This window comes from Rattus norvegicus, chromosome 9, assembly GCF_021556685.1.
Source record: "Rattus norvegicus strain SHRSP/BbbUtx chromosome 9, alternate assembly SHRSP_T2T, whole genome shotgun sequence".
Lineage (NCBI taxonomy): Eukaryota > Metazoa > Chordata > Mammalia > Rodentia > Muridae > Rattus > Rattus norvegicus.
The window spans coordinates 56,822,246-56,844,631 of record NC_141542.1 but is presented as its reverse complement, the minus strand read 5'-3'; the positions used below and the strand labels follow the sequence as shown (position 1 = coordinate 56,844,631).

Sequence of the window (22,386 nt, the reverse complement as noted above, 5' to 3'; positions counted from 1 at the left end):
TGGGTAAATGGTGACCTGCAGGACGCTTCAGAGAGACTGGTTTCCTACAGAAACCACATCATTTTTAGGCCTGCCAGAAGTGTGCGAAAGCTCCGATTCCCCAGATCCTGGGCAGCACTCAGTGCCTTAGGGTTTTATTGCTGTGAAGAGGCACCATGACCAAGGCAACTCTTACAATGGAAAACATTTCATTGGGGCTGGCTTACAGGTTCAGAGGTTCAGTCCATTATCATCATGGCAGGAAGCATGGCAGCCCAGGCAGACATGGTGTAGGAGAAGGAGATGAGAGTTCTACATCTTGATCCTCAGGCAGCAGAGGGAGACTGTGTCCACACTGGGCATAGTTTGAGCATATGAGACAGCAAAGCCTACCCTCACAGTGACACACTTCCTTCAGTAAGCCACACCTATTCCAACAAGGTCACACCTTCTAAAAGTGCCACTCCCTATGGGCCAAGTATTCAAACACATGAGTCCGTGGGGCCATTCCTATTCAAACCACCATACTTAAAAGAGTAACCTGACTTTTTGATATTTACATTTTTATGCCATTTGGGAGTCAAACCAAACAAGTCAGGCATGTGTGATGTATGGGTGCCTTGCCTGCACATGAATGTCTATGCACCATGTATGTGCTTTGTGCTTGCAGGGGCTATAAGAGGGCACTGGATCCTTCCTGGAACTAGAATTACAGACAAGTGTGAGGCACCATGGGGGTCCTAGGAATGGAACCTGGGTGCTGTGGAAGAGCAGCCTGTGCTTTTAACCTGTGGGCTTTCTGTCTAGCCCCCAGGAATGTACATCCTGATTCCTGAGATTGTGCGGTTATTTCTTTTTTTTTTTTTTTTTTTTTTGGTTCTTTTTTTTGGAGCTGGGGACCAAACCCAGGGCCTTGCGCTTCCTAGCCAAGCGCTCTACCACTGAGCTAAATCCCCAACCCCTGTGCAGTTATTTCTGTGCGGGCTCAGTATGCTCTGCTTGCTCCGGTGATTGGCAGTGAACTTGGAGCCTGGAGACTGACTGGGAAATGCAGCCTGTCTGCATGCCCTTGCTGTCCGGCTGGGCCAGTTGGGCATTGAGGTATTTATTTTTCTCTATGAGCGCGTATGTTTACTCCCCTTCTCTTCCCTATCGCTCCCCAGGGACCTGGAGGCCAGAGCGCAGAATGAGTTCTTCCGGGCTTTCTTCAGGTTGCCGAGGAAGGAGAAGCTGCACGCTGTGGTAGACTGTTCCCTCTGGACGCCCTTCAGTCGCTGCCACACGGCCGGGAGGATATTCTCCTCTGACAGCTACATCTGCTTTGCCAGCAGAGAGGATGGCTGCTGTCACGTTGTGCTTCCCCTGAGAGAGGTAGCTCTCACCCATGCTGCCTGCTTTGTGCTCCTGAAGCTCACCCTTTGCCATCTGGGCCCTGAGTCTGTTTTATGTTGCTCAGACAAAACACTCGAGGCCAGATAAACTTATGAAGAGAAGAGGTTTAGCTCACAAGAGAATGGTGCTATGTTAGGGCTTGGAACTGGTCAAGGCCTTATCAGAAAAGGGTGATGCAGTGGCTGGAGATATCACATGGTCAAACAGAGAGCAAAGGCCAGTCCTGTTGCTGTTTGCAGTGACCTAATTTCTGACAACTAACTGAGGTCTCCTGAGAACTGTATTAGTCCTTTCTGAGGGAAACGTTCCCAGTGGCCCAACCACACCAACTAGGCCCCACCGCCAGTAACCCCAACTCCACTTACTCCGGCCTCACAGAGACTATGCTTCTTGCTGGTGAGCCTCTGGGGTCACATGGAAATCCTATCCAAACACAGCCTCTCTGCTGCTGCTGTGACGGGGCAGCCGAAGGGTATCCACTACCAGGGCTTTATCCTAAAGACGGCCCTCTGGCTTTGTGAGGAGCGGGACCTGAGTCGCTCATTCCTAGGATGGCTGTGGCTCTTCTGGTGGTGCTTTAGCTGCCCAGAAGGGCTGGGTAAAGAGAGCATTCCATCCTCCTCTTCCTCATTGGTGAAGAGTGTGCTGGGGAATTAGAACTCTCCAAGATCTCTCAGGAATGAGTTCTCCCCTCTTACCTCCCCCCAAGAGAGAAGCAGCCTGTAAAAAGTGTCACCTGTAGAAACCAAATGGCAAATTCCTTGGTTCACTCACACTCCTAAAACTTTGGCTTAAAAACTTTAAGTATGAGTTGGGTCCTTTCTTCCTGTAAAATTTCATAATTCTGAAGGTGAGAGGCAACATGAGCTTCTGTCTGGATATGGAGTTCAGTCCTTTGGTTTCAGGCACCTTAGCACCAGGACCCTGACCCCGGGGACCACGGGAGTCTGGCTGCTTGTGTGCCTGTCCTGAGCATGATTGCTAAAAGGCTCAGCTCCTCACCCCAGTGATCTCTGATCTCCGTGTTGTTATTCTGCAGCTGACGTGCTATAAACAGGCAGCTAAGAAAGCCAAGTCAGGTGCAGTCCCAGCTCTTGGGAGGCAGGGGCAGGCAATTTCTATGAACTCAAGGCCAGCCTGGTCTACACAGTCAGTTACAGACCCGCTAGAGCTACATAGCAACACCTTCAAAAAGAAAAGTAAGCAATCCTGAACATGCATAACATATTTATCCTCTTGACCACTGTTAGGTGTGCATTTCAGTGGCACCAAGTGTGTTCACACTGTTACACAGACATCCTCACTATCCTCTCCAAGGCGTCCGTCTTCCCAACTTGAAACTCTGTCTCACGTAAGAGACTAAAGCTTTATGAATTTGACTACTCAGGGTAGCTTGAGCAGATGGAGTCATATAGCATTCTTACTTTGTTTTGTTTTTAAGTGTGTGTGTGCATGCACACACATGAGTGCAGTTGGCTCTGGAGGCCAGGAGATAGAGAGCATTGGTGACTCTGGAGTTGAAGTTACAGGCAGTTGTAAACCACTGGGAACTGAACTGGGGTTCTGGGCAAGAGCAGTGTGTGCCCCTGGCTGCTGAGCCACCTTTCCAGCCCGGCTACTTATATTTTATACGAGTGGCTTAGTCCGTGTATCACAGCGCCCTCAGGCTTTATCTAGGATACAGTGTTTCTTTGGAGGCTGATTGCTACTTTGTGATCTGTTTGCTTAGCCACTCACCCTGTGAACAGAGCCTTGGGCTGCTGCCCTCTTGTGGCGATGACAGGTAATGCTGCCCAGGCCATTTTCCTGCTTTTGCAGAGCTCTGTCTGGATGTGGGCGTGATCGCACACCTGCGAGGCTCCTGTCTTGACTTTGTGTGTCTGTTTCAGGTAGTCAGCATTGAGAAGATGGAAGACACGAGCCTGCTGCCCAACCCCATCATTGTGAGCATCCGCAGCAAGATGGCCTTCCAGTTCATTGAGCTCAAGGACAGAGAAAACTTGGTAGAGGGCCTGCTGTTGAGACTGAAGCAGGTCCATGCCAACCACCCTGTGCATTATGAGACCTCACCAAGTGATGATGACATGGTAGGAGCCTTTATAGGGACAGCCTTCTGTGACTCTTCTTGACCTCTGGGGATGGCCATGGTCTCCAAAGGGAGTGTTTGGAAAGACGGGCTCTGTGTGTGTGTGTGTGTGTGTGTGTGTGTGTGTGTGTGTGTGTGAGAGAGAGAGAGAGAGAGAGAGAGAGAGAGAGAGAGCGAGCGCGAGCACGCAAAAATGTGCTGAAGACAGTTGGGCTGTGCATTAGTGTGACGTCACTTCTGATGGCTCTGGTGTTCTGAGTTGGGGGCTGCCTGGAGCAGAAGGGGCCATGGGGGAATCACCTGCACCCATACTGCCTCGGTTGGAGAAGATGTGGCATCCCCATCTCCAGGTTAGAGGAGCAGTGGGACCTTCATATACCTTGAAGCAGGCATCGATCGAGTTTTCAAGGTTGCTAGGGCTGATGCTCAGGGTGACTATGATCTGATAGGAGAGAGAGTTTCTCATCCTAACACTGGAGAGATAGATACAGGAATGTACTTGGGTTTGCTGGGACATCATTAGCCATGACTTCCATTAGGAAACTTGTTTTCATCTTTAAACTTCCATGTGTGTGAGATGAGCATATATGTACGCGTGTATGTGGCCATATGTGCGAACATGTGCATGCACTGGTGGCTGTAGGAATCATCCTGATCATTCATCCACCCGTTTGTTGAGCCAGCGTCTCCCGGTCAGACTCAGTGTACTGTCATGGTTACTCTCCCTAGCCGGCTTGCCCTGGGATCCCATCTCTGTCACACGAACCTGGCAATAAATGCAGGTTCTAGATACTCAGACTCTGGTCCTACATTTGCTTGGGGCCCCGTGTTTTGACTTTTAACTGACGCACAGTGCTGTCTGCGCCTCTTCTCTTTAACTTGCAGGCTTCACCTGTGTTTTACTCAACAAGCATCTGCACCGACAAGTTTGGGGATCTTGAGATGGTGTCTTCTCAAAGTAGCGAAGAGAGAGAGAAGGAGAAGAGCCCCCTGCCACATCCTGAGCCCCTGACTGCCGTCTTCCAGCAGTCTGGCAGCCAGAGTCCTGACTCCCGCTTGGTGAGTGAGATGTCCTTGAGCAGCAGCTCTGGGCAGTGGCCTGGCCGAGGTGGCTTGGGTGGCTCTGAGTATCCATTGCTTCTCTTCCCTCTTCTTGCCCCAGGCACCATAGGGAGATGGCTCTTCTGCCCGGGGACAGAGCTGCCCCTCTAGGTTTCTGGGTGTACAATGAGTCTTTTGCCAGCCAGGCCTTCTGTGCATGCCTTTCTCATGGGGTTTTCTTTGCCCCTCGCTGTACCTGAAATTTACATTTGGCCAGACTGGCAGAATCCTGGAATGCACCTGTTTCTGCTGCCCCCCTCCCCTCCCTGGACCACAACACTGAAATTCCTGGGTTTTTACCTGTGTGCTGGAGAGTCAAACTCAAGTCTTCATGTTTGCATTGCAAGCCCTCCTTAACCACAGACCCATTTCCCCAGGTCCTGTTGTTGCTTAATTCATAGTTGTTCTTTTTTAATAGGGAGATAGGAGTCATATATAGTTGATGAATAGATTAAGAATGGGACTCTGGCTGGCAGGCAGGAAACCATGCTGCAGCCATAGGCCCAGGCGGTGGCCTTGGGCACTATAAACAAGCATGCTGCTTCCTAGATACCAGCCTTTAAAATCCAGACCGAATCTTCTTAATCGCTTTTACACACTGTGTTCAGCCATTCCTTGTCCGAATGACAAAAATGCTGGGTCTAGGGATATGTTACTCACGTTATTGGACAGTAATTATTACAAATAGTTTTTAATATCTTATAAAAGGCCCGGCGAACCATTCCTGGCATACGAAGTTTTAAAGGACTTTTAGAGAAATAAATGTCCCCTCGTTCCTGATAGTGAGGGTGCAGGTTGGCGAGGAGGCTCAGTGGTTCAAGCACTTGCTTCTTGCAGAGACCCCATCGTGGTTCATAACTTCCCGTAACTCCAGTCCCAGGGGATCCACACCTCCTCAGACCGCTGTGAGCACCAGGCGTACACATGATGCATATAGGCAAAATCACTTAGAAAAAATAATTTTTTTTTTTAAAAATTGGAAATTTTTTTTTTCCTCCGGAGCTGGGGACCGAACCCAGGGCCTTGCGCTTGCTAGGCAAGCGCTCTACCACTGAGCTAAATCCCCAACCCCCGGAAATATTTTTTTCCAGGTTTCAGTTTTCCTGCTTTCTGTCAGGAAAAGAGGCATTACCCCAAATTCTCCATTGCACCCATCTCTCACATGCAGTCTGAACTGCTTCTGTCCTTGGTGGACGTGCCCTTGTTATGAACGGTGACTGTGTTCGCACAGACGTCTCCGCTAGGATCCTTGGGGCTCAGTGCTGTTTGTCTGCGTCCTTTATGCCTGGCAGCAGCTCACACATGTTCTATGTGTGAAGTCTCTTTATCTCTGCTCTTCCTGTTGGTCCCCAATAAACAGAGACATTCTTTACACTGTTACCGATTGTCCATGGGCTTCTCGTCATGTTAACAAACATCTCCATTTCCAGTCCCGGGAGCAGATAAAAATCAGTCTGTGGAATGACCACTTTGCAGAGTACGGCAGGACCGTGTGCATGTTCCGCACTGAAAAGATCCGGAAGCTGGTGGCCATGGGGATTCCCGAGTCTTTACGTGGAAGGCTGTGGCTGCTTTTCTCAGGTAGGTTTTGGTGTGTTCACACTTTGTAATCTTTGGAATAGACTCCGGAATGGCCTTCCTGTGAGCAGCACGTAGTCCTCCCTCTGTGGCTGCTAGGTGCTAGCTTAAGAGTCTTACAACAGTGTTTCCTGAGGCATGGGCTGTGGTGAGTGACTTTAGAAGCAGGAGCAGGCTTCTCCCCACCCACCAGGGATGATTTTGTCCTGTTAGGCCCTGGTGCCAGGCCAACAGAGGGCCCTGCCCTCTGTGGTGACTCTGACCCCTGTCAGGTGCTGTGGGCACATGGCTAGGAGCTGCTTCCCCATATGAGCCTGCTCTACTGTGGGCACTGGTGAAGATCCAAAAGTCTGTGCCTGGGTACCATTCTGTCCCCGTTCACCCTTTCTGGGTGTCTGTCTTGGTTACTCCTCTGTTGCTGTGAAGAGACACCATAGCCATCAGTTCAATAAATTCAATTGGCTTGCTCCATGGCCATCTTGGTGAGGTGCAGAGCAGCAGGAAGGCAAGCATGCGACTGGGGCAGCAGCTCAGAGCTCACATGTAATCTGCAGGTTACAGACAGTATACTGGACCTGGTGTGGGCTTTTGGAACCTCAGAGCCAACCCTAGTGACGTGACACACCTCCTGACACGGTCATACCCACTCTGACATGGCCATATCCCCTCTGTCATGGCCACACCTCCTAATCTTTTCTAACCAGTTCACCAAATATGTGAGCCTATGGGGGCCATTCTCATTTGAACCACTACACTGGGGCTAGAACCTTCCCTGGCCTTTCCTCACAGACGCCCTTGCTAGTGACCCCATTCCCACCCCCACATTATCTCTTTTCTCCCTCTTACATCAATTTGGTCCTGCCCCTTTCCTGTCCAAGAATCCTGCCCACATATCTGATGCTTAGCAGCAACTGCACAGCCCTGGCCTAGGCCAGCTTAGCCATGCTCCTTCAAGCTCCTCCTACTAGTGTCTGGCCCGTGACTGGGCAGGCACCCATCCTCCTGCTTCCCAGGGTGTAATAGTAACTTATTCACCTGCTCTAATTGTCATCTCCAAGGCTCACTGCCTCCTTCTGCTAGCCTAGGTCTAGTCCTGGAAGCTTCTAGCTCCATACAATCTAATCTAGGCCTAGCATGTTTTCAGCCTCTGAGACTTGCTGCTGAATAAACTCACTCTTTTCTAGCTCTTTCTAAATTCTGGCTGGCTGGTCAACTCAGCTGATCTGGCTTAAACTTCTCTCTAAACTGATTCAGTCTGGCTTCTCTGGGTTTCTCCTGAATTGCTCTACTTGGCCTCATACTAACTCTGGTAACTTGTTTTAATCTGTTGGCTCCTTCTCATTCTCTGGCTCATTCTGTCTTTACCTGTGTCTAGCTTGGTCTCTCTTCAATCTGCCTCTTTACAGCTGTTCTGCTAACACTGCTTCCTCCTCCTCTTCCTGCTCTGCTCTCTCTTAAGTAGCCTCTTTTCACTCTGTTCTCCTGAGAGTTAGGCAGATCCTGTTCTGTCAGATCTCTCTGTTTCATCATGTTGCCTCTCAACTGCAAGCACAGCTGCTTCCTTCTACAAACTAACTTTACCTCCATTGTTTGGGGTTATAGGTGTGCACCTAAGGGGTTAAACATCTGGACCTGAGCTTTCCTTTACCTGAAACTTGCTCTGTCCCTAGGCTGGCCTTGAACTCAGAGATGTGCTTGCCTCTCTCCGTTGGGATTAATGGTGTGTCTGTATTCCAGCAGATCACACAGACCTAGAAGGTCTTTGGATGTGATCTCTTTCCAGAGCAGCCATGTTCTGAATTAAAATTTCTCTACACCCGAGTCTTCAGCAGCTGCCTGTCAGACACACACCATGGTGGCCCCACCTTTAAAACTTCTTGTGTGGGGCTGTTACGTTTCACACGGGATACAGGAATGGATAGGGCTGTTAGCTCATGAGGGACTGTCTGCTGGTGCTAGGGTTTGCCGTAGTGTTGAAGCAGCTGTCAGCCACCAGCTCATTACATGTGACAAACGCCTCATGACATAATTGCCACTGTGCTGGTGGGATGACAGTGCTCGCTGAAGAGGGGAGTTGAGGCACAGGACTGTTTTTACTACACCTATTTAGAATTTAAAACCTTGCCTAACCTTGTTAGAATGGTATCCAGTTCTGCTCCCTCTCCCCTCGGAGGCCACCTTGTGTGTTCTGGGGCAGGTCCCTGAGTAGGCAAATTCTTCATACCCACTGGTCATTTGCCTCTCGGCACCTTCCTGGTTGACGCCTGGCCTTGAGTCTGGGGTGGTGGCTAGCCTCCTCTAGGTTGTCCCTCTGGGGTGGTGGCTAGCCTCCTCTAGGTTGTCCCTGCTGGCTGCTGTGAGGTACTTGCCAGTGCTTTGCTAGCCTTAATCTGGGTTGTGCTTTCTCATGCTCTTTGCACAGGGATAGTGACAATTTCTTGTTGAATTAACACAGGACAGTTGTATGTGGACTTGCTGCGGTGAATATTAAAAAACAAAAACAAAAACTGGTAACCTTTTACCCCTAGCTAGCGCCGATACCCATAGAGGCACATGGCACTTGGTTCCCTTTTGACCCGCTCTAGTGCTCATACCTGTGGGGCTGCATGGCAAGTATTGCTCAGGCTCAGGTGGTCCAAGAAGTGTTCCAGCATGGCACCTTGCCACACTGGTCTCTAGAGTCAGTTCCAGCACCCGTGGGGCTGCATGGAAGTAACCATAATTTATCTCTGGTTTTGTCTCTCCCAGCGGCTCTCTGCTAACTGCGGACTCTCTGGTCCCAGCTACCTGGCAAAAATCAAGACTCAACAAACTGCAACCCAACAATCAGATTTACATGTTAAATTCTCAATCCACAATACATCCACACAATAAACTCACAACCAATTGATAAGGATATAAACCGCCCACCTAGATAAGATAAATTTGCCCACAGAAATCCACCCCTTAAGAAATATACATAACTACCTTGGTAACTCAAGACCACCGGGATCTGGGTCCTCCTTCTCCGCCTCCATCTTGATTCTCCCTCTCCTTCCCCTTCTCTCCTGCCTTACAAAAGCTTTGTCCCTGCCTCATTTTTTTACTGTCCAATCATGGCCTTGACCTAACTTGGGCCAGCCGTCACCTTCATATTGGACTTGTGTGTATCTGGGCAGTGCAGTTTTAAAAGCATTAACAACGCAGCTGCTTCAGGTGTGTCTGGGAACACAGGTGCTCAGTGTGATGTGCTTTGTTACACAGCTGCACTCTGCCGGGTTTGTGGAGTGACCTTTGCCCTTTCTGGATAACATTAATTTTAAAAGAGCTACTTTCTTTCTTGTTGCTATTTTTGGGTCAGTCTGCCTGATAGTAGCCAGACCTCAGAATGTCTTATGACAGTTATTGACACATTCCTCACCTGTCGTGACATCATCGTGATAGCCGTGTTCTTTTGAAATGTTGCTCTCCACTCCTCAGATGCTGTGACGGACCTGGCCTCACACCCTGGGTACTATGGGAATCTGGTGGAGCAGTCGTTAGGACGCTGCTGCTTGGTGACAGAGGAGATAGAGAGGGACCTGCACCGCTCTCTGCCTGAGCACCCTGCCTTCCAGAATGAAACTGGTATTGCTGCCTTGAGGCGGGTGCTGACAGCTTATGCTCACCGGAACCCCAAGATTGGATACTGCCAGGTGAAGTGGCATGAGTGGAGCCATGAGGATTCTGTTTTGTGTGTGCGATGGTCACCCCAGGCTTCTGCTGTTTCTGGCCGTCTAGACAAGCACCGTTCCCAGAATTGATATTCCAAAGTGCCTGGTCAAATAGGCTGATCATCTGGGAAGGGGGCTTGGGGACGGATGTACACTGGAGGTGGAGTGGGATAACTAATTAGCCTTGAGACTGTTGCAGAGATCATAGGGTTGATGTGGCAGTGCTCTCACGGAGAAAAGGGTGCTTTGGGGCAGTCACTTTCCTATCGGAATTGAGAAAGAGGTCTGCAAGCCATCTAAGTGGGAAGGTGCAGCTAGCAAGTGCCACATAATCCAGGGATTCAAACAACAACCCAGAAGGAGACTGACATTTGAAAATAGAAGATTTAATTTTCTGGTAATGAGCAGAGCCAGTGGGCAGTCGAAGTATATGCGTGTGTCTCTGCTGTCTGAATGTATAGAAGATAGCTGGATTGATCCCAGCCTGAAGCTGTCTCACAGCCACCACGGTGTAGACCAAGACCACTGTGCTCCTGCTGCCATGCTTAGGGAGCTCTACCCTTTGTAGTTCAGACCCAGGGCGTCTTGTGTGCATGCTGTGGATGTTCGTGTGCTGTTATGTAGCCTGGGCACTAATGGTCCCCTTTCTGCCCCTCCGTGCAATGCAGTCCATGAACATCCTGACCTCTGTGTTGCTGCTGTACGCCAAGGAGGAGGAAGCCTTCTGGCTGCTGGTGGCTGTGTGTGAGCGGATGCTGCCTGATTACTTCAACCACCGGGTGATCGGTAAACTGCCTTCCTCCTCTTCTTCCTCCTCTTCTTTCTCCTCTTTTTCTTCCTCCTCCCATCCTCTTCTCCTCCCTTGTTCCCTCCTCCTCCTCCATATCTGGGGAGTGGTTCCTAAGCCTGGGGAGGACAGTCATTGTTATCCTGCTCATAACTTACCTCTGCTTTCCTCAGTCAAGTCTGCAACACACACACACACACACACACACACACACACACACACACACACACACACACACCACACCACACCACACCACACACACCACACCACACCACACACACCAACCTTTTAATTCAGGGAAATCCTCTCTTGTCATACTAACAAAGTAAAATCAGTAACTCCATGGGTTGAAAAACCAGTGGATTGAAATAAATAGCTGATCTACAAGAGGGAAGGGAAAGTCCCCAGGTCGAGGAACACATCAGTGTAAAACATCAGGGACTGCATGGGTGCTGTGGCCTGGACAGGGAGAGGCAGTGCCCTCACAGAAGAAGACAGTGATAAAGGTTTCTTTGGGTTTATGGTGGTCCACTTTTTGTTACTTGGTGCTGGTCACATAAAAGACAGGTTGGTTGGCTCTGTTTTGAAGGTTCGAAGGGTCCAGCACCTGCACAGAGAAGGTCAGGTGTGGGCTCCACAGTAGGGATGCACGTTGGAGCATGCACTCCCATTCCCAACTGGGAAGCAGAGTTAGGTGAAACATCCTTGCTCCTTTTCTTGCAGCCTTTGTGGGAGAACTGTCTTGTCCCCCTAAACCTGAGCACCTCTCCTACATCAAGGTGGACGATACTCTCAGGGGTACTTCTTAGTGATCCAGATGAGGCGTCAAAGTGGTTTAAAGTTAGGGTAGCGGGGTGGGGTGTGCACACCTTGAATCCTGGTACTTGGGAGGCAGAGGCAGCAGGATTTCTGTGAGTTTGAGTTCAGCCTAGTCTGGACAGTGAGTTCCAAGCCAGCCAGAGCTATACCAGAGAGACCCTGAATTGAAAAAACTAAATAAATATAACAAAATTAAGGTGGCTGGGCAGGCCAGGCAGCCTTGTGGGTAAATGTACTGTGTGCTAGGCATTGTGAGCCGAGACACTGACTCCAGAATGTTGTTCTCTCACCTCCATGCATGTCCTCCACCACCTGCCTCTGCCTCTGCCTGTCTGTCTGTCTGTCTCTCATGCACATACATACAGACACACACATGTGTACATGAATAAATATAACTTAAAAGAGAAAGAAACTACGGTGTTAGTATAGGAACAAACAAAAACCCAGGGAGATAGAGAATTTGGCGCCTGTCTGGCTGCAGGCCCTAATCGGGAAGCTGATACTGTTGAAGACTGTTTTCTAAGAACTGAAGGGTCCGTCAGCTTGGAGGAGTAAAACGTGGAATGGGGATGTGTGTGCTCAGGCTGTGTGTTATTTTGTATATGTGTGTGCCCTTGTTGGGCACCTGGCTCTCTCCCTTGCCCAAGTGGGCAGTGGGCAGCTGGCTTACTTCCCGTTTCACTTTGTTTTATGGGAGGAGTGCAGAATATCAAGAAGTGAGTTGTGGTATCACCAGAAGAAGCATTGTAAAGCCATTGGTTGCTAAATATTGCTATGAGACAGTTTGCGGTAACCGTGTGTGTGTGTGTGTGTGTGTGTGTGTGTGTGTGCGCACATGTGTGTGTATTGTATGTGTGTGACTGCTGCTGCTGTTAGAAAAGAGTGCACAGTTTAGAGCATACCCCTCACTACAGGTCACTTTGCTGCCTGTAGCTGGTTTCTGTCACCTACATTGATGTTGGCCTGCTCTGGAAGGACGTGTTTTGTGTCTGGCTTCCTTCATACACTGTCTGTGGCAAGCATCTGCCCTGGTATATATAGGTAGTTTGCTCTGCTGTGTTGTAGACCTAGGTCCTTAGGTTGACCTGTTGCTGTGTTAGTCAATGTTCTTGGAGGAATAGAACTGACAGAGTGATGTATATTAGGGGACTCATTAGACTGGCTTACAGGATACAGTCTGACTAAGAGTGTTTAACAGTGGAGAGGCAGAGAATCCAGTGGTTTCTGGGTACATGAAGCCTGATGTCTAACATTCCCCATTTTCCCCTGAAGACCTGAAGGACTGTTGGATTGCTGCTGGTCCTCAGATGTCATTAGAGACACCAGTGAAGGAACACTATAGTAGGGAAGTGATAAGGGAAGGAACCTGTCAACAAGAGGGAGGGTGAGCAGGGAAAGGCAGTATTCCCTTCTTCCATCCAGCCTTAATCTAACCACAGATAGAGTGGGCCTCATGGGATCTTGACGGCTTCCCACTGAACTGGTTCCAGATGAGATTCTGGTGGACTTCAGTTTGAGCCTATGAAATAAAGTTCAGTGAATATTCATGTCATTCTCTCCATGTTTCCCTAGGAGGACTGTGGGTACAGGGTTAGAGGAATGGCATTAGGTAGTAAGACGACACCAGTCTTACCGAGTGGATGCGACTGGGTCACTTAGTATTTTGTTGCAGCAGTGTGCGAGCCTCAGCTTGTTCCGAGTCCTTGCTAATACCTGGGATTGTCCTTTTCCTATCTGTCCTGTGGCTTTAAGTGTGCATGTCACAGACAACTCACCATTTTGAACATGTTTCTCTGTGTTTACTGCTATCTAAAGGCCAGCTTTGGGTTATTTTACAAAGGAAACTGGTTGTTAGCTTCTTACAAAGCTGCGGGAGTTGTTTGCTTCGGGTTTGAGAGTGCTAGGGAGATGTGCTGCCAAAGTTTTCTCTAGTTAAGCTCATCTTTGCATTCTGTTGCTGGTTTCTTTTGAAGAAAGGATTGTTTTTTTTAGACAGGGCTTCTTTGGATAGCCACAAATATCCTGGGACTCAGCTCTGTACACTAACTAGGATGGCCTCGAGTTCACGGAGTTCCACCTGCCTCTGCCTCTGCCTCCCAAGTGCTGGGACTAAAGATGTACACCATCTCCACCCATCAAAGAATGGAATTCTTGATGGGGTTGGAGCCCCTTTCCCCACTGATGAAACAAACACTGGTTTTCAGAAAGGCTGTCTTTGTATTGAATTGCTGTGGTCAGAGTCAAGAGTCTGAACTAAGCCCATTTCTAGACTCCAGCTCCTATTTCATGACACTATTTAGAGCAAGCTTATTTTTGGCCCTCTGCTAGAAAGCATGAGTCTTCCCCACAGAGGCTTCCTGTTCTCTTTGGCAGGGGCTCAGGTGGACCAGTCTGTGTTTGAGGAGCTCATCAAGGAGCACCTTCCAGAGTTGGCCGAGCACATGAGCGACCTGTCGGCCTTGGCGTCCATCTCTCTCTCCTGGTTCCTGACTCTGTTCCTCAGTATCATGCCTCTGGAGAGTGCCGTGAACGTCGTCGATTGCTTCTTCTACGATGGGATCAAGGCCATCTTCCAGCTGGGGCTGGCTGTGCTGGAAGCCAACGCAGAGGAACTGTGCAGTAGCAAAGATGACGGACAGGCCCTGATGATCCTCAGCAGGTGGGCTCTGGCTGCTGCCTCCTGTGGGTCATGGGGGAGTGGAGTAGTTCGAAGCTGGGGAAGACCACAGAGGGAGGCCACAGTGTGTGTGCCACATCTGTGGAAGCTTTCTGTTCCACATTGCTCCTTGGCACCTGTCATCGTGTGGTCTCTCCAGAATGAGTCTGTCATGTGGCACCACAACTGGGTTACAGAGGTGGCCATTTTCTCTCTTTCTGGCAAATGAGAGTTCAGGAAGAATGGGGCCCTAAATACTTTTGTCTTCTAAGAAGATCTTAGATGGAATCACCGTGGTGCTGAACAGGACTGAGGACCAGAAATGCTGGCTCATGCACGGGTAGCCAAGTAGAAGTGTCAAGTACTACGTATAGAGCAATGGTTCTCAACCCGTGGGTCTTGACCCTTTTGGGATTGCATATCAGGTATACTGTGCATCAAGTGTTTAAGATTCATAACAGTAGCAACAAAATAATTTGGCTGGGGGGTGGTCACCATGACATGAGGAACTATATTAGAGGGGCCACAGTATTGGGGAGGTTGAGAACCACTGGTATAGCAGTAAGTAAGCTAGAGTGACCAAAAAAAAAAAAAAAAAAAAAAAAAAAAGACACCAGCTGGATGCTTAAAACCTTATAGACACAGTTTATGATGACTTTACTGGAGTCTCAAGGCTTAGCAATGCCCAGGTCTACAAGCCTAACTTTAGTAGTGCTTCCTGCTTCTGCTGGAGAGACCATGATATTTGATGCCTTGTCCTGCTCTGAGTGTTAAGAGTGGGACAGTATTCTGGAATTGCATGTGCACAGTGTCCTCCTCTTGAGGGTAGATGTGGGTTTTAACTGTGGGGGTGTGCTCAGGTTTCTAGATCACATTAAGAATGAAGACAGCCCGGGGCCCCCCATTGGCAGCCACCATGCCTTTTTCTCTGATGATCAGGAGCCCTGTCCTGTGACCGACATTGCTGACCTGATCCGGGACTCCTATGAGGTACAGGAACCCTTTTCCATCCTCCAAGGTCCCTTCCTAGTTGGGAGCGAAAGTGTGCCTGGGATATGGACGCGGAGGAGGGTTTCTGGCTGCTTCCTGTTAGCTCTGGACTCAGCAGGCCCTGTGTCTATGCAGAAATTTGGAAACCAGTCTGTGGAGCAGATTGAGCATCTACGCTGCAAGCACAGGATCAGGGTCCTGCAAGGCCACGAGGACACCACCAAGCAGAACGTGGTGAGCAGGACACCTCCACGGGGCTCATGGGATAGAGCTGACTGTGAGGCCCTCACTGGTCATAAAACCTGAGAAGAGGTGCTTCCTTCTCTCTGCCCTCTGAACTAAAAGCCTAGTAGCCACAATATTACATAGAAACAATGAGTTTTCAAGAGTCAAATGGTGAGCAGCTAACTACTGCGAGCCTCGGTCTCCATGGTTATAAGACAGGGATAACGCCTATGGTTTAGTAGGAGATGGAGTACGGGCTATAAAAATTGGGCAGATGGCCTGCAGTAAGCGTTGTCATTCAGAAGCAGCTGTCAACCTGGAGTCTCAGCAGCGACTTCACCTCCATTAGAGCTTAACGGGCTGGCTCAGAACACTGCAAGTTAGAAGGATGAAGACAAAACACCTTAACCTGAATCTTGCGAGAGTTCATTCTACTGAGACAAGGGTGCTGCATGTCCCCCACTAGGAGGGAGAGTCCCACCCTTCTCTGATTGTGTAGGGTTGGGGGTGTAGGCCTGGCTCTTACTCCATCACTGTTCATTCTTTCCCTAAGCTCCGTGTTGTTATCCCAGAAGTCTCCATTCTTCCTGAGGACCTCGAGGAACTCTATGACTTATTCAAGGTAGGAAATCTAGGAGGGAGTCCTGGGTCTTGAGCCAGGTCCTAGCACACAGGGCCCGGCTGGCCTGCGGGTGGGCCTGTGCTGCCTTCTAAGGGCTCTAGTTGCCCAAGGGGGCCTGCCACATTCTTTCTCTGGTAGCAGAAGCTAGAGCTAGCCTGTCTACTTGAACTTGAAAATCCCCTCCTTAATACTCTGTTAACGGGTTAGTGTCTCTTGTATGTGTGTCAGGCTTCTCTGAGTCCAGCTTCAGGCTGACACGTGAAGGGAGGAGCTGGCATGATCTCAGGACAGCCCAGCAGGGCTTGTGTAGGCCCTGTACCCAAGCAGCTGGGCACTGGTGGAGAGGTATTTGCTGCGCTCTGGTCTGATGTTCACCATTCTGCAATGTACTTGTGAGCATGGGTTCCAGGTCCAGAGTAGAGACAGTGACTACTCTGAAATGGTGTTTACCTGTGTCTGCCCCTCAGCGTGCACTAGCTGTTATACATACTTTCCATTGTGTAGTTGGTCTGTAGCTGCTCCATGTATTTTCCCATGGTGACATCAACTCTTCCTTATGCTGTATAATCATCACTATTATTGTTGTTGGGGTACAATGTCTTCTGGTTGGCTTTTTAGGGCACTGCACTTTTTTTTTTTTTTTTTTTTGAATCAGCATCTCACTAAGTTGCAAAGGTAGCTTCTTGCTTGTGATGCTTCTATGTGTCAAGTAGCTGGGATTACAGGCATGCACCACTAACTGGGCACGGTTAGCCTTTAAATTTTTATTTAATCTCTCACCCTAACAGTTTATCAATAATGCCTCTTGCATGTGTGCTGACCCAGAGTCCAGTGTATTTTTAAACTAGTAATATCATAGCAAACTACGGAGCCCTGTGGTTTTTTTAAATTTTTATTTGTTTGTGAGTACAGTGTAGCTGTCTTCAGACACACCAGAAGAGGGCATTGAATCCCATTACAGATGGTTGTGAGCCACCATGTGGTTGCTGGGAATTGAACTCAGGACCTCTGGAAGAACAGTCAGTACCCTTAACCACTGAGCCATCTCTCCAGCCTGAGAACCCTGTTTTATTTATTTATTTTTTCTTTTTTTCGGAGCTGGGAACCGAACCCAGGGCCTGGCGCTTGCTAGGCAAGTGCTCTACTACTGAGCTAAATCCCAAACCCTGAACCCTGTTTTATTTTAAGCTGGCAATAGCAAACTAGATTTTTAATCCTTGAGTGCGTGCGTGCGTACACGTGCGCGTGCGCGTGTCTCACTGGCCCGGAACTGAGATATTCACCTGCCTCTGCCTCCCAAGCACTGAACTTAGCTTTTGCGTAGTGGGGCGCATTGTCTTCTGGTTGGGTGTTAGGTGCATCTCTCAGCCTTTGGATGAGAATCACACAGGAATCCCCTCACCCTGATTTATAATTACTCAGTAGGTTCACCAGAGTATGCTGTCCTCGGTTTACCTCCTCCTTTCCTAGGACTCACCAGCCTGCTCTCTCGCTGACTGCTGTAAATATTCTTTTAATTAAAGAGGAGGCAGGATGGCCTCGTAGTGGAAAAACCAAATCAAACCACGGCAAGAGACTAGCAAATAACTCAGTGGGTAAAATGCTTGCCCCCAAGTGCCACAAGCCGAGTTCAGTCCTCAGAAACCCTTAGTGGAAGTAGAGACCTACATCCACAATGTTCTCTGACTCTGCGTGCGCGCGCGCACACACGCACACGCACGCACACACACACACACACACACACACACATATAAAGTAGGGGTGTGCCCTTGGGATGTAGCCAGCCAGTAGTAGAATGCTTGCCATGTTATGTAGTTTTACTTCTGTTGCTATGACAGAATATCCTGACCAAAACAACACTGCTTAGCTTATAATTCCAGGTTAAAGTCCATTATTTTAGGGAGGTCAAGGTAAACTCAACCAGCTAGTCATATCACAGCCACAATCAAGAGCCAAGGGAGTAACTGCACCCTTGAGTCTTTGCTTGCTGCTAGCTTTCTCTTAGGTTTTTCAGGATCCTGTTTCTAGGAAATGTTACCCACAATGCATTGGGTCTTCTACATCAATTAACAACCAAGACACCCTCACTCCCTGGACTTGCCCACCATAAGCCAACTTTGTCTAGGAAATTCCCCCACTAAGTTTCTCCCCAGGTGATTCTGGATTGTGTTGACATTAAAAATTAACCAGCACACCTTGCATGGGCAGGTCCTGCCACATAGAAAGAGGAGGTGAATGATGACTAGTTCTTGATAACATCTCTTTTATTACTCAAGAAGTCCTTTGAATTTCTGAGCCCAGACTTGTGATGTCTCATTCTCTCTCCAGTTGAGACCATGGACACGCTGACCCAAATGATCAGCTAAATTTTTTTTTTTTTTTTTTTTTTTTTTTTGGGAGCTGAGGACTGAACCCAGGGCCTTTCGATTGCTAGGCAAGCGCTCTACCACTGAGCTAAATCCCCAACCCCGATCAGCTAAATTCTTACATTGTGCTGGGTGATTATGCCCAAGAGCACTTGAGCTCTTACTTCACTTCCTTCCATGGTCTGCATTAAGACATAAAATCATACCTACTTTCTCATCATCAAAGAAAAACAAATTTGTAAGCAAAAATTGGCAGTGACCTGCCCACCCTGTTGCTGCTGTGGCCTTTCCTTGTACAGTAATTGGTGCCAATGCAGTGAAGTGAGTCTCCCTCTTAAGTCTGCCTGTGGATACACAGAAGTGTACATGGTGTAGACATTTAGGTGCCCCTTCTGTAATGCAGAATGTGGACTGTTGGAATGACTATGACACTAGCACTGGCCTTCTGTAGTGTTGGTGCTTGGTCTGACCCATTAAAGGCAGCATCAGTTTTTGCCGAATGAGATTTTGTATGTGAAGGTTTTATCGAGACACTAGACTTCTTTCAGCAAAGGGGCAAGTTCTGATTGTTTTAGCGTATTAATTCCTAGGACTTGAATGCACTACTTCTTTAAAATTTAAAGTTGTTAATATACAGAAACAACTCAGAAAATAAAAAATGCACTAGGAAGTCTGGCTTCTGTATCTCACTGTGAACCTTTGTTATCCTAACTGGTAGCCTACTAGCTATTACCACTAGCTCCTTCCAAGTTCTGTATATCTGGGTATCCTTTCTGAATCTCAACCGTTTTTAGTGAAAATAATAAGTATCTTCATAATTAAAACTATGTCAACTGAATCATGCATCTAAAACTGGATAAAATGATAAATTTTGTGTCATGATTTTATCACAAAGAATAAATTTTTAAAAATTGTAAAACCTTCATAATGAAATCAAAATTCACATGGACAAGGTTAAGAAGGAAACACATCGGGGCTGGGGATTTAGCTCAGTGGTAGAGCGCTTACCTAGGAAGCGCAAGGCCCTGGGTTCGGTCCCCAGCTCCGAAAAAAAGAACCAAAAAAAAAAAAAAAAAAAGAAGGAAACACATCCACATGGCCATTAGTGTAGCCGTCCTCCTGTTGAAGGATGTTTGTCTTTATTTCAGCATTACTGGCTTTGGGGTTAAGGGTTGACAGTTTTTTCATGTCTGCACACAGCCTGCCACTCAATAAGCAGCACTTTTGGGGGCAAAATGGCCACATGAGAGAGCAGTAGAGGCCTCTGCTTTAATTGTGTACAACCTCCCCAGGCATCAATGGTCCTGTGTGACACAGCTTTTCTCTCTCATATTTTAAGAGAGCACACATGATGAACTGTTACTGGGAGCATCACAGGCCCATAGCCCTGCGCCATGATCCCAGCAGGCCCTATGCTGAACAGTACCGCATCGATGCCTGCCAGTTTGCACACCTATTCCAGTTGGTATCGCCATGGACCTGCGGGGCCCATACAGAGATCCTTGCTGAGAGGATCTTCAGGCTTCTGGATGACAACATGGACCAGCTCATAGAGTTCAAAGCCTTCGTAAGCTGTCTAGGTATGAGTAGACTTTGTCTCCCTTCAGTGAGCTGACTTGGCATTCATCTGTGAAAAGATGAGGGCAGGCAGATCCATACAATAGATACTTATAATTAGCCTGCTTAAAATCATGTGGTTTCCAGTTTGCTCTGCAGGCTCCTGCCTGAGTTACCCTTAATGTCCGTCAGGAATGGGAGGTATCTAAGGTGTGGTCCTGGTTTGCGGTGTGCATAAAAGCAAACAGTCTGGGATTCACCTGCACCCCTTCCTCTTGAACCCTACAGACGTGATGTACAATGGAGAGATGAGTGAGAAGATCAAGCTGCTCTACAGGCTTCACATCCCCCCAGGTAAGAGTCAGGCTGTGCTCCAACCCAAGGCCATCTCCACGCATGCCGTCCACCGCACGGCTCTTTCTAGATTTCTCTTCTCGTGGAGATTGTTTTCCCAGCACCATTTGTTAAGGACTGTGCTTTTCCTCCTGGGGCATTCTCCTTTGTTAAAGATTGGTAGGATACAGTTGTGCCGACTCATTTTTATTATAGCTACTGCATTTGCGCCTGGCTTTTGAGGGGTGGGGAGACTGGAGCTTCTGTGTAGTCCTGATTTCCCTGGAACTCAGGTATTTACCTGCCTCTGCCTCCCAAGTGCTAGGGCTATAGGGACTTCCCTCCCTCCACTGTTATTAGGCTCATTTTGAGACTGTGGCTCTGTAGACAATGAGATCAGGTATTATGATGCATTTATCACTGAAGTATTGACTGACACTAATTGAAATATGTAGGCTTCAGTAATAGACATTTTAACCAATTCTGTCAGCAAATACTTCTAGGACATAGAATTTTATTTTTTGACTTCATTCTTTGACATCTTGAAACAGCTCTTCTCTATTTTGAATTCTAAACACTTAGATTTAGGAAAACTGCCAAAACTCCATGAGTAGACTCTAATTGTCTTTATCTTGCTCGTCTTTAGGTTCTTAGGTTTTGGTTGCTTGGTCACACAGTATATGGGCATTTTGTCCACATGTAAGCCTGTGTTCTATGTGTGTGCCTGGTCCTTGGCAGAGGCCAGGGGCATCCAGTCTCTTGGGACTGGAGTTACTTGTGAGCTCCCATGTGAGCATTTGGACTAGAACCCGAGTCCTCTCAAGAGTGGCTCTCTCTCCAGCCAATGGTCACACCATTCAAACTTCAGTTTTTCCTGACGTTGAATATAGCATTCCCTCTTGGTCACATCTAATGCTTTTGAACTGTGGTGGTGGGTGGTTTGAGTCTTTTTCATTTCCAACATTTTCTGAAAGGTACACTCACTGACCACTTTTAGCCAGAATAGTGAAGCACTTAGAATTGTAAGTTTTCAACAGCATATTACACATAAAAGGCTTCACTATACATTTCCATACATGGGTATCATATGTATGTGGTAACACTCCCCCATTCCTGATGATGTCTTCTGGCGACTCTGTGATCACGGCTGCAGTTTTATCGATAGGAGCAAGACTATGAAGAAAATGTTTCTCCTGTCCCCAGTAACCACTAACAGCCCAGATTCTCAGGAAGGAGCAGGATGAGTATACAATGTCTGGCCTGACCAGATAAAGCCTAACACCACAGACTGCAGAACGGAACGGCAGTGCTGTTCATTGTGTTATATAAAATTAACTTAGGGTAGATGTGGAAGTAAGATGGATACAAGGCATGGGGGAAGATGGAAGAAAAGCAGTTTAACAGGAGCAAGGGGAACATAGGCGAGCCAGGGAGACTTTCTGAGAGGAAGGTAAGAGCAAGAACAAGGCCTGCCAGAGACAGGTGGGCTTCCACAAGACAGCCAGGCCATGGGAAACATCATCCTAACCACTCACTCACACTATCTAAATACAGTAATGATGTGTTCACTGTAAATTCAAGGAGGTTTGTTACAGCATTAGCTGTTTTCCAGGCCCACACCAGCAGTGTCTGTGTATAAATTTGCTATGTATGTCTATAAAGCACTTACCGCACAGGTGCTCATTTTACAAGGTTGGGCTCTGATGACTTAGATTTTTGCTCTTGCTTCTTTAATGAGATGTATTCAATTTAAGTATTTTTCCTTTAAGCACTCACTGAAAATGACAGAGACAGCCAGTCGCCATTGAAGAATCCTCTGCTGTCAACTTCAAGACCCCTGGTATTGGGCAGGCCCAATGGTGAGCATGCTGTCACTGCTTCCTAGCAGCCTCCTCTCCCTTACCATTCAGTCCATGGACAGTGCTGCTTGATGGGCTTAGTGTGGGGTCCCGTTCCCTCACTATCCTAATCTTATTTCATAGAATTTACACTGTTGCTTCCCTTCATCAAGGTGACACAATTGATTATCAGAAACAACTGAAACAGATGATTAAGGATTTAGCCAAAGAAAAGGATAAAATGGAGAAAGAGTTGCCCAAAATGAGTCAGGTAAGGACTGCTCTTACACCTTGACTTCCCACAACAGTGCTGTGTTCCAGTCACCTCTATACAACAGGAGGCTGCAGATAACAAGGCAGCCTTC

General features: G+C 48.0%; 1 protein-coding gene across 6 annotated transcripts in view; it reads left to right on the top strand.

Moving 5' to 3' along the window:
- Nucleotides 1–22,386, top strand: part of Tbc1d8 (TBC1 domain family, member 8) — a 110,055-nt gene that overhangs the window by 86,009 nt on the left and 1,660 nt on the right. For 2 of the 6 annotated variants that reach the window (XR_015628893.1, XR_015628892.1), the window contains exons 6-19: nt 1,143–1,350; nt 3,261–3,458; nt 4,343–4,516; nt 5,989–6,139; nt 9,596–9,810; nt 10,497–10,614; nt 13,816–14,093; nt 14,951–15,080; nt 15,216–15,314; nt 15,859–15,927; nt 19,633–19,873; nt 20,139–20,204; nt 21,953–22,042; nt 22,195–22,292. Coding sequence is in view for 4 of the 6 variants with exons in the window: in NM_001191067.1 (NP_001177996.1) it covers nt 1,143–1,350; nt 3,261–3,458; nt 4,343–4,516; nt 5,989–6,139; nt 9,596–9,810; nt 10,497–10,614; nt 13,808–14,093; nt 14,951–15,080; nt 15,216–15,314; nt 15,859–15,927; nt 19,633–19,873; nt 20,139–20,204; nt 21,953–22,042; nt 22,195–22,292 (2,143 nt within the window). In the remaining 2 variants the exon portion in view is untranslated. 6 annotated transcript variants of the gene reach the window in all.